The sequence below is a fragment of the Panulirus ornatus genome, chromosome 12 (genome assembly GCF_036320965.1).
Source record: "Panulirus ornatus isolate Po-2019 chromosome 12, ASM3632096v1, whole genome shotgun sequence".
In the NCBI taxonomy this organism is placed as follows: domain Eukaryota; kingdom Metazoa; phylum Arthropoda; class Malacostraca; order Decapoda; family Palinuridae; genus Panulirus; species Panulirus ornatus.
Genome location: NC_092235.1, coordinates 30,856,411 through 30,869,373, shown reverse-complemented (window position 1 = coordinate 30,869,373; position 12,963 = coordinate 30,856,411). Strand labels below are relative to the sequence as shown.

General features: G+C 40.7%; 1 protein-coding gene across 1 annotated transcript in view; it reads right to left on the bottom strand.

The window, feature by feature from the left end:
* Window positions 1-5,199: 5,199 nt before the first annotated feature.
* The window catches only part of LOC139751998 (isocitrate dehydrogenase [NADP], mitochondrial-like), a 96,537-nt gene continuing 88,773 nt past the window's right edge, over window positions 5,200-12,963 (bottom strand). The window contains exons 8-9 of the mRNA XM_071667759.1: window positions 9,249-9,453; window positions 5,200-6,430 (exon numbers count right to left, since the gene is read on the bottom strand). Of these exons, the coding sequence (XP_071523860.1) occupies window positions 6,256-6,430; window positions 9,249-9,453 (380 nt within the window). The 3' untranslated portion in view covers window positions 5,200-6,255. The remainder of the gene's footprint in view (window positions 6,431-9,248; window positions 9,454-12,963) is intronic.

The following is a 12,963-nucleotide window of genomic DNA, read 5'->3' as shown; positions in this document are numbered from 1 at the left end:
CATTTATGTTATACTTGACCAAAATTTATGTACTTGATCTTGTATATCGTATGATAGTGTCATCACTGGTACAATCCAAGTGCACATAGGTATGTTGTGAATGAAAAGTCATATTTGTTCAGGTTGTATTATTGTCAGTGGATGAAAAGATCAGTCTTATTAAAGAATTCACTCCAAAGAAGGTCAATCTTTTCCTGTTACTGATTGTAATGCAACCTAGATGCTTTTGGAGACATGTTAAAGGGATACTGGGATTATGTTATAAAAGAGAAACAAACGCATTCATAGGCTGCCCAGGGTTAAGTGCATAGGTTAGAATCCTAGTAGCAGCAGTCAGTCCATAGTCAACCCAACTGTTCATCCACCCTTAGGGGTTAGTTGATAAAATGGATACCTGGCTTAGGCTAAGGAATGCATGTATAGTGCCATTGCACATAGGCAAAGGGGATAAAGGTGAGTGTTCAAACTACAGAGGCATAAGTTTGTTGGGTATTCCTGGAAAATTGTATGGGAGGGTATTGATTGAGAGGGTAAAGGCATATACAGAGCATCAGACTGGGAAAGAGCAGTCTGGTTTCAGAAGTGGTAGAGGATGTGTGGATCAGATGGTTGCTTTGAAGAATGTGTGTGAGAAATACTTAGAGAAATGGATGGATTTGTATGTGGCATTTATGGATCTGGATAGAGATGCTTTGTGGAAGGTCTTAAAAGTATATGGCATGGGAGGTAAGTTGCTAGAAGCAGTGAGAAATTTTTATCAGGGATGTAAGGCATGTGTACTAGTAGAAAGAGGGGAGAGTTATTGGTTCCCAGTGAAGGTCGGTCTGCAGCAGGGGTATGTGATGTCTCCACAGTTGTTTAATTTGTTTATGGATGAGGTGGTTTTGGAGATACATTCAAGAGTTTTAGAGAGAGGGGAGAGTATGTAGTCTATTGGGATGAGAGGGCCTGGGAAGTGTCATTTGTTGCTCACCAATGATATAGCACTGGTGGCTAATTTGAGTCAAACTCTAGAAGTTGGTGACTGAGTTTGGAAAAGTGTGTAAAAGGAGAGAGTAAATGTGAATAAGAGCAAAGTTATTAGGTTCAGCAGGGTTGAGGGACAAGTTAGTTGGGATGTAAGCTTGAATGGAGAAAAACCAGAGGAAGTGAAGTGTTTTAAATATCTGGGAGTGGACTTAGCAGTGAATGGAACATGGAACTGTGGCAGTGAGTCATAGATGGTGGAGGGGGCAAAGGTTCTGGGAGTGATGAAGAATGTGTGGAAAGAATGGTATCTCAGAGAGCAAAAATGGATGTTTGATGGAATAGTAGTTCCAACAATATTATATGGTTGTGAGGCATGGGCTATAGATAGGGTTGTACGGAGGAGGGGTGGATTTGTTGGAAATTAAATGTTTGAGGACAATGTGTGGTGTGAGGTGGTTTGAAGAATGTGTGGAAAGAAAGAATGGTATCTCAGAGAGCAAAAATGGATGTTTGATGGAATAGTAGTTCCAACAATATTATATGGTTGTGAGGCATGGGCTATAGATAGGGTTGTACGGAGGAGGGGTGGATGTGTTGGAAATTAAATGTTTGAGGACAATGTGTGGTGTGAGGTGGTTTGAATAATGAAAGGGTAAGAGAGATTTGTGGAAATAAAAAGAGTGTAGTTGAGAGAGCAGAAGAGGGTGTGTTGGAATGGTTTGGACACATGGAGAGAATGAGAGAGGAAAGGTTGATAAAGAGGATATATGTGTCAGAGGTGGAGGGAAGAAGAAGTTGGAGACCAAATTGGAGGTGGAAGGATGTAGTGAAAAAGATTTTGAGTGATCAGGGCCTAAACATGCAGGAGGGTAAGAGGCGAGCAAGGAAGAGAGTGAATTGGAACGATGTGGTATACCAGGGTATACGTGCTGTCAGTAGACTGAACCAGGGCATGTGGAACATCTTGGGTAAACCATAGAAAGGTCTGTGGGGTCTGGATGTGGAAAGGAAACTGTGGTTTCGGTGCAATACACATGACAGCTAGAGATTGAGTATGAGCGAATGTGGCATTTTTTGTCTTTTCCTGGTGCTACCTCGCTGTAGGAGGTGGGGGGGTGTTCCCTATGAGTGTGTGTGTGTATGGGGAGCGGGGGGTAGCGTCAGGAAGGGATGAAGGCAGCAATGATGAATATGTATTATACTTTGTCACTGTCTCCCACATTAGCAAGGTAGCACAAGGAAACAGACAAAAGAATGGCCCAACCCACCCACATACACATGTATATACATACACGACCACACACTCACATATACATACCTATACATCTCAACGTATACATATATATACACACACAGACATATACATATATACACATGTACATAATTCATACTGTCTGCCCTTATTCATTCCCATCGCCACCCAGCCACACATGAACTGACATCCCCCTACTCCCTGCATGTGCACGAGGTAGCGCTAGGAAAAGACAACAAAGGCCACATTCATTCACACTAAGTCTCTAGCTGTCATGTATAATGCACCGAAACCACAGCTCCCTTTCCACATCCAGGCCCTACAAAACTTTCCATTGTTTACCCCAGACGCTTTACATGCCCTAGTTCAATCCATTGACAGCACGTCAACCTCGGTATACCACATGGTTCCAATTCACTCTATTCCTTGCACACCTTTCACCCTCTTGCATGTTCAGGCCCCAATCACTCAAAATCTTTTTCACTCCATCTTTCCACCTCCAATTTGGTCTCCCACTTCTCGTTCCCTCCACCTCTGACACATATATATCCTCTTTCTCAAGCTTTCCTCACTCATTCTCTCCATGTGACCAAACCATTTCAAAACACCCTCTTCTGCTCTCTCAACCAAACTCTTTTTATTACCATACATCTCTCTTACCCTTTCATTACTTACTCAATCAAACCACCTCACACCACATATTGTCCTCAAACATCTCATTTCCAGCACATTTACCCTCCTTTGCACAACTCTATCTATAGCCCATGCCTCGCAACCATATAACATTGTTGGATCCACTATCCCTTCAAACATACCCATGTTTGCTTTCCAAGATATTGTACATTCATACTTGCCGCGCCTTCATCCATTCCCATCGCCACCCGGCCACACATGAAATGGCACCCCCCTCCCCCCCTCGAGAAGTAGCGCTAGGAAAAGACAACAAAGGCCACTTTCGTTCACACTCAGTCTCTAGCTCCCATGTGTAATGCACCAAAACTACAGCCCCCTTTCCACATATAGGCCCCATAGACCTTTCCATGGTTTACCCGAGACACTTCACATGCCCTGGTTCAATCCATTGACATGTCGACCCCAGTATACCACATCATTCCAATTCATTCTATTCTTTGCACGCCTTTCACCCTCCTTTATGTTCAGGCCCATTGCTGAAAATTTTTTTCACCCCATCCTTCCACCTCCAATTTGGTCTCCCACTTCTCATTCCCTCCACCTCTGACACACATATCCTCTTTGTCAATCTTTCCTCACTCGTTGTCTCCATGTGACCAAACCATTTCAATACAACCTCTTCTGCTCTCTCAACCACACTCTTTTTATTACCACACATCTCTCTAACCCTTTCATTACTTACTTGATCAGACTACCTCACACCACATATTGTCCTCAAACATCTCATTTCCAACACATCCACCCTCCTCCATACAACCCTATCTAGATCCCATGCCTTGCAACCATATAACATTGTCGGAACCACTATTCCTTTAAACATACCCATTTTTGCCCGCCGAGCTAACGCTCTCGCCTTCCATTCCTGTCACTACCCCACCCCAAAGGAAGCAGCACCACTATCCCCGCTTCAGCAAGGTAGCGCCAGGAAAAGAGACAAAAAAAAGCCACATTCGCTCCCACTCGGTCTCTAGCTGTCATCAGTAATGCACCGAAACCACAGCTTCCTTTCCAAATCCAGACCCCAGAGACCTTTCCATGGTTTATCTCAGATGCTTCACATGCCTGGGTTCAGTCCACTGACAGCACGCTGACCCCGATATACCACATCATTCCAATTCACTCTACTCCTTGCATGCCTTTCACCCTCCTGTATGTTCAGGCCCCAATTGCTCAAAATCTATTTCACTCTGTCCTTCCACCTCCAATTTGCTCTCTTACTTCTTGTTCTCTCACCCTCTGACACATATATCCCCTTTGTCAATCTTTCCTCACTCATTCTCTCTATATGTCCAAACTATTGCAACACACCCTCTTCTGCTCTAATCTCCCCTCTTTTGGCTTCCTTCTCTCGCTTTGCTCCTTTATATCCAGCCAATCTATATATGTGGTTGTCTCTCCTTTATCGTTCTGTAATTCCATCTTTTGGCTCATTGAACATACTTGGTATTATCGTAACATCCTCTCTTTCTTGGAAACCCCACATTTTAGGAAAGGAATAGCTAAGTCTGCCTCTAAGAAACTGGGTGTCCTGTTTAGATGTCAAAACTTCTCTCTCTTCTGAACAGTTATTACGTTTATACAAGGGATTGATTCATCCTTGTATGGAATACTGCTTACACATTTGGGGTGGTTCTATCTCTGCATCCTTACTTAACAGAGGTGTCAAAAGCAGTCCAACTTATATACTGTCCAAGGCTAACTTCCAGACTTTACCCCCTTGCCCTACGCCACAATGTTGGTTGACTTTTCCTCTTCTGTAGGTATTAATTTGGTTTTTGCTCACTAGAGCTGGCTGCTTGTGTACCCACACCACTACCTAGACCATGCAGTACTCGGCAAGCTACTGAGTCATGATTACTGTGTGGCCATCGGCAACTCAAGGGTGGGCCATTTTGATACCTGCTTCTTTCCTAACACGTCAGAGCTTTGGGACTCTCTACCTTCTCATGCCTTTCCCAGTAAAGGACAGGTTCTTCACTTCTACCAAAATTTGTAATATTTTCCCTTGTCTTTTCTTTTCCATTTCATAATTTCTTCTATATTCTGATTATGGCCTGGCCTTGATGTGGACTTTTGTCCATGATTGAGCCTTAAAAAAAGCAGGTTCAGTTTTACTTCTTAGATATACATTAAATATTCTCATCATTAGTGTTCCTATCTGTTGTTGTGAAAGAGTAACTGAAAAAGGAATTAGTACACACCTTTAATTACCTAAGTCCTCATTCTAACCTTAAACCTCTTTCAGGTGCGGGGTACCATAACTTAAGCCGAGGTCAGAAAAATGCTTTTATGAACTTGTAAAATTATAATTCACTTGTATTATTTACAGTGTGTGGAATGACCAAGCACAAACTGATCTGCCTGTTATCTAGCATACTGAGGATTGTTCTTGTAACCTGTGTTGTCTTCTGAAACTATTACTGCAATAAAGATTTCACTCATTTTTGATAAATGACAATAAATGGCTAGAAGGTTTTGAGCTGGGACACAAACAGATTTAGTGGGATGACTGTTTTACTGCAGCATGAAGTCAATGGGTAGTTGGTCCTTAAGTTTAAGGGGAAACCATTTTTTCTTATTAACAAAAGCCCTAAAAGATTAGAGTCAACATTTTGGAATTACATAATTTTTGTTTTATATATAAAAAACAAGCAATTATATGTGCATCAACTCCAAAGTTTTGTAGCTAACATGATGCTACAAAGGCAGAAATGCACAAGTCAATTATGAACAAAACTGTACAAACAATTTTACAAATGAACAAGCAATTGCATTACAATCACTCCATCCTTTGTACTTTAATTTATTTCAACATCAAAATGTTCAAAAAGGTACAGATATAATATGGGAGCAGGGGAAGGAATAATGATAAAAAAATAAATTTTTTCCCAACACTGTTTCACATACATTCTCTTGATTAAAGTCAAAGACCTTTTGTCTAAAAATATTAATTGTGACAAACTGGCTCATACTTTGGACATGCTGACTGTTTTTACCTGAAACATGCAGTGAATGTAACAATGTCTAACCACTTAGATACATGGTCTCTCTGACAACTAGATCAATGATCAGCACGTAAGAAACGCTATAGCAACCATGTTACTCATATTAGCTCAGCGGTCTTCAGAGAAAGTAAAAAGTAAATGTCTAATTCTGAAGGAACATGTCATAGTTTACACGCTGAGACCAACTCAAAAATTAAAATGCCATCCCACTATAATGCTTAAATTGAAATTTTTTTTTTTCATTTTCATCCATCTGACATTGATATTTCTATATACACCTTCCACTGCTCTTTACAGACTATAATATGAATTAATAGTTACAGCACACATAAAGCTTTAGGCAGCCATTTTCTTTGCCAGATCTTCACGTACTGCCTCGAGGAAATCATTTGTATACAGGTACATTCCATCCTTTACATTCTTAATGCCATGAATACAGCCAGCAAGATCTTTGGTCATGTAACCTGCATCAACAGTGTCAACACAAGCCTCCTCAAGCAAATGAGAAAATCTGAAACAAATTCATAGTTTGTAATTTTTTTTGCACAAGTAATCATTACAGAAAAGAGTTTTTCTCAGGAGTGAGAGGGATGGGCCAAGGAAAGTTAGCTATAAACAAAAATTGAAAGGAGTCAGATCAGGCCAAAGGAAGAAATAATACCACCTCTTGTCCAAGGAGGCCATAAATAGGTATTGGCCAGTGCCTGAGGATGAAAGTTTTGTATACAAATACAGATGGTTTGGTGTCAAGTGGAAAGGAGCTAAAACTTATGAGCTGTTTATGAGAATAAAACCCACACACTGTGTGGATGGTGGAGACAAAACTCACAAACCAACTTAACTATTCGTTTGTCCACAAGGATACACAATAGTAAGGACAGATTTCAATTACAGGAGAACTTCCTACATGAACATACAACAGAGCATATGAGCACTAAAGGAGCTGATAAGCTATATAGCCTTGACTTTGTCTTTACACAATGCAGCATTGAACATAATGAAATACTGTGTTCCTCTTGGAAAAAGAGATCATGTAGTGCTTGTATTTTACTTTGTAGTGGTGTAGGTTGTAAGACGGACTGAAGTGGGCACAAAAAACAAAGAAATACAGTCATGGCAACTTGAGAGTACTGACTGGGAGAGGGAGTTCTATAAGAGGAGTATGGACCAATGCTACAGAAAGTTTTGTGATCTCTACAGTATTGCTAAAGGCCAACAGGAGAGGAAGATTAATATGGAGAAAGATAAGGTTCAGGTATGTACTATGGAGGAGATAATAAAAGATACTGCAGCCAGCCAGCACATATGAAGATATGGTAGAGCAAGCTTTTACTCTTAAAGAGAAAGGAAGGAGGAGCACAGAGATTTTGAAGAAAAGTGTTGTGGGAAAAGCAAGACATTCTAAAACTTTGACAAGTTTGAACACTCTAAAAAATTTTTCACACATGTTCACCATTTCCAATGTCAACAAGGTAGCTAGCTCTAAGAACAAATGAAGAAACAGTCTCATTTGGTCACATCCACTCTCTAGGTGTCACATATAATGCACCAAAACCAGAGTTTGCTATCCACAACCAGACCCTATTGACCTTTTCTGATTTCCCTCAATTGCTTCACACACCATGGTTCAGCCAATGATGCTAGCATGTTCTCCCCTAAATACTATAATTCTCCAATTTGTGCTATCACTTGCACCCTGACACTCTCCTGTATGTTCAGGCCCTGAACTTTCAAAGCATCTTTCAGTCCATCCTCAGTTTCCCCCTTTTCATTGTTGCTTCCACTTCTGACAAGTTCACCCCTTTTAGTCTTCCTGTCCTCACTCAACCTCTCCATATATCCATCCATTTCAGCACACCTTCCTCAGCCCTCTCATGCATGCTCCTCTTATTACCAAACCTCTCTCTTACCCCATAATTTCTTATTTGATCAACTATTTTCACATCACGTCCTCATACATTTCATTTTCTACTTATCAACCCTCTTCTTTACATTTTTGTCTAAGACCCACACCTCGCTTGCATCCATTCAGCACCAATGGGACTAATATATCATCAAATATACCCATCCTTGCCCTTGAACACAGTGACCTACCTTTTCATACATTCCTCAATGTACCTACATGGTTCCATTCACTATTTCCAGGTATGTAAAATATTCCACTTTTTCCAAGTTCTGTCCATTTCTTATATGGCAGATCATGTGATTTATTAGACTACATGTCTGATCCAAGCACAGAAGGTAGGATAAGATGAACCAATTTCATATATCAGAAAAATGGATTTATCAGACAAGGTCTTCCCCAATTAGTCTGATATAGTGATGGTTTGCTGTATAAACTCTAGACATGTTTTAAGGGCTCTGCAGCTTCAAGACTGTAATACAATCAGTGAGAGAGACAGCATTAACCATTACCAGATAGTCGGCCTCCTGAAATCAGAGGGATTAGTGGTTGCCCTCACCCCCCTCCCACGCTGCCCCAACACCACCTTCAATTTCATGCATGATATTGGCTGTTTACTTTTCTTACAATAAAGTATTCTTTTTCATAACTATAAATGTGGAGTATTCAGTATCACTAGAAAACATAGTTACATATGAATCCTTTCACTGTACAATAAAGATGTTTTGAGAAAAAACTTTTCACATAACTCAAAGAAAAGCCACCATATCTATTGAATCTAACTACCTTTACTAATTTTGGGGGTTGATTTTGGTGAATTCCACTTATTTCTCAAAGCTCAATATGCACTGTATTACTAATCTCTCCATACTCTAACTAAACACCACCATCCTATGTCCATCTGTGCTTCCATTTATGAATGTTCTTGTCAACTTTTGTATCACTGTTCATACAGTATACTTACATTTACAATCAATGCTATATGTAATTAGAAGTACTACACACTGGTCTTCTAGAATACTTGAATAAGAGAAAAAGAACATTTACAAACACATGTAAAAACTGTGGTAGGCTGTGCATTACACGATATGTATGCATAGAGGCAGGCTGGTAAATGGAAAAGTGAAAAACTGACAATGGATCCAGAAATGGTTATAACTGTTACTGCAAACAGTAAACAGGGATACATAAAATCTTTAGTGAATAGAAACAGCAGAAAGCTGTATGCCAATAACTAACCCACATATATAATTTGTCTCCTATGCTACGGTATATTTTGGTTTATATATTGGTTTTATGTACCGTACTTAATCAAAATTCTTTTGAAAGTCTCTTACATCACTTTCACACAATGAACAATATCTGAAAAAGTTTCATGTAATGTGGATAATGAAAAGAAAAAATGGACATTAAAGTTACAGAATACCTGGCAAGTTCAGGAGTCCCATCCAGTTTAGCACGATGTTCAAGTCCACGGGTCCAGGCAAAGATGGATGCAATGGGGTTCGTGGAGGTTTTGTTGCCCTTTTGATGTTCTCTGTAGTGCCTTGTTACTGTACCATGGGCAGCTTCTGATTCTATGGTCTTGCCATCCGGACACATCAGAACAGATGTCATGAGACCAAGGGAACCTGTCACAGGATGAAAGTTTTGTTAGATTAGTTCTGCCACTTAACTGGACAACACTATACACTCTGAACACTGGTAACCAACTATTCTATTCTATTCCATATCACTGACACCCACTCCTTCTGGGATCTCCCATCAAAGGGGTAGCCATGGTAAAAGAGTCTCCACTTATCCGTCTTTACATGTCTCCCTCACATACACTCTTTCACTCTGTTTCCCCACATCAAAGGAGGACTTCCTTTAATGCCAACCCCTTTAATTGTACTATCATCAACTCTTTTTTGGGAGGACTATGTTGTCCTTTAACCCTCCCTTCACTCCATACTTACACCTCTACCCTTCATTATTCTACATATGGACTCAGTGACTCCTCTACCCTGCACCACTCTTTACTGTATCTTTCATTCCATATCACCTTAATTTCACTTCTAGTCTTTTTTCCCTCATATCTAAAATATAGTTTAGTACACTTTCTTCTCTCACTGTATAGAACTTTCCAAATCTATACTTTCACTCTGTTCCTTTCAATCACCATTACTTTACTTTTACTATACTTACACATATAAAACTCACTTGCAATCTTCTGTGACAACAGCAGGCTTGTCACTAGCAATGAAGCCTCACTGCCACACTCCATCTCTAAACCCCTTTCCCTCGTTGTCATTTCTTATCTTTCCATAATATATATATATATATATATATATATATATATATATATATATATATATATATATATATATATATATATACATATATATATATATATATATATTTTTTTTTTTTTTTATACTTTGTCGCTGTCTCCCGCGTTTGCGAGGTAGCGCAATGAAACAGACGAAAGAAATGGCCCAACCCCCCCCCATACACATGTATATACATACGTCCACACACGCAAATATACATACCTACACAGCTTTCCATGGTTTACCCCAGACGCTTCACATGCCCTGCTTCAATCCACTGACAGCACGTCAACCCCGGTATACCACATCGCTCCAATTCACTCTATTCCTTGCTCTCCTTTCACCCTCCTGCATGTTCAGGCCCCGATCACACAAAATCTTTTTCACTCCATCTTTCCACCTCCAATTTGGTCTCCCTCTTCTCCTTGTTCCCTCCACCTCCGACACATATATCCTCTTGGTCAATCTTTCCTCACTCATCCTCTCCATGTGCCCAAACCACTTCAAAACACCCTCTTCTGCTCTCTCAACCACGCTCTTTTTATTTCCACACATCTCTCTTACCCTTACGTTACTCACTCGATCAAACCACCTCACACCACACATTGTCCTCAAACATCTCATTTCCAGCACATCCATCCTCCTGCGCACAACTCTATCCATAGCCCACGCCTCGCAACCATACAACATTGTTGGAACCACTATTCCTTCAAACATACCCATTTTTGCTTTCCGAGATAATGTTCTCGACTTCCACACATTCTTCAAGGCCCCCAGGATTTTCACCCCCTCCCCCACCCTATGATCCACTTCCGCTTCCAAGGTTCCATCCGCTGCCAGATCCACTCCCAGATATCTAAAACACTTCACTTCCTCCAGTTTTTCTCCATTCAAACTCACCTCCCAATTGACTTGACCCTCAACCCTACTGTACCTAATAACCTTACTCTTATTCACATTTACTCTTAACTTTCTTCTTCCACACACTTTTCCAAACTCAGTCACCAGCTTCTGCAGTTTCTCACATGAATCAGCCACCAGCGCTGTATCATCAGCGAACAACAACTGACTCACTTCCCAAGCTCTCTCATCCCCAACAGACTTCATACTTGCCCCTCTTTCCAAAACTCTTGCATTTACCTCCCTAACAACCCCATCCATAAACAAATTAAACAACCATGGAGACATCACACACCCCTGCCGCAAACCTACATTCACTGAGAACCAATCACTTTCCTCTCTTCCTACACGTACACATGCCTTACATCCTCGATAAAAACTTTTCACTGCTTCTAACAACTTTCCTCCCACACCATATATTCTTAATACCTTCCACAGAGCATCTCTATCAACTCTATCATATGCCTTCTCCAGATCCATAAATGCTACATACAAATCCATTTGCTTTTCTAAGTATTTCTCACATACATTCTTCAAAGCAAACACCTGATCCACACATCCTCTACCACTTCTGAAACCACACTGCTCTTCCCCAATCTGATGCTCTGTACATGCCTTCACCCTCTCAATCAATACCCTCCCATATAATTTACCAGGAATACTCAACAAACTTATACCTCTGTAATTTGAGCACTCACTCTTATCCCCTTTGCCTTTGTACAATGGCACTATGCACGCATTCCGCCAATCCTCAGGCACCTCACCATGAGTCATGCATACATTAAATAACCTTACCAACCAGTCAACATATATATATATATATATATATATATATATATATATATATATATATATATATATATAGATATATATATACACACACACATACACACACACACACATATATATATATATTATATTTTTATTTTTTTTTATTTTTCTTTGTCGCTGTCTCCCGCATTTGCGAGGCAGCACAAGGAAACAGACGAAAGAAAAGGCCCAACCCACCCCCATACACATGTATATACACACACGTCCACACACGCAAATATACATACCTATACATCTCAATGTACACATATATATACACACACAGACACATACATATATACCCATGCACACAATTCACACAGTCTGCCTTTATTCATTCCCATCGCCACCCAGCCACACATGGAAAACCATCCCCCTCCCCCCTCATGTGTGCGAGGTAGCGCTAGGAAAAGACAACAAAGGCCTCATTTGTTCACACTCAGCCTCTAGCTGTCATGCAATAATGCCCGAAACCACAGCTCCCTTTCCACATCCAGGCCCCACGCAACTTTCCATGGTTTACCCCAGATGCTTCACATGCCCTGATTCAATCAACTGACAGCACGTCAACCCCGGTATACCACATCGATCCAATTCACTCTATTCCTTGCCCGCCTTTCACCCTCCTGCATGTTCAGGCCCCGATCACTCAAAATCTTTCTCACTCCAACTTTCCACCTAAAATTTGGTCTCCCACTTCTCATCGTTCCCTCCACCTCCAACACATATATCCTCTTAGTCAATCTTTCCTCACTCATTCTCTCAATGTGCCCAAACCATTTCAAAACACCCTCTTCTGCTCTCTCAACCACGTTCTTTTTATTTCCACACATCTCTCTTACCCTTACATTACTTACTCGATCAAACCACCTCACACCACACATTGTCCTCAAACATCTCATTTCCAGCACATCCACCCTCCTGCGCACAACTCTATCCATAGCTCACGCCTCGCAACCATACAACATTGTTGGAACCACTATTTCCTCAAACATAGCCATTTTTGCTTTCCGAGATAATGTTCTCGACTTCCACACATTCTTCAAGGCTCCCAGGATTTTCGCCCCCTCCCCCACCCTATGATCCACTTCTGCTTCCATGGTTCCATCCGCTGCCAGA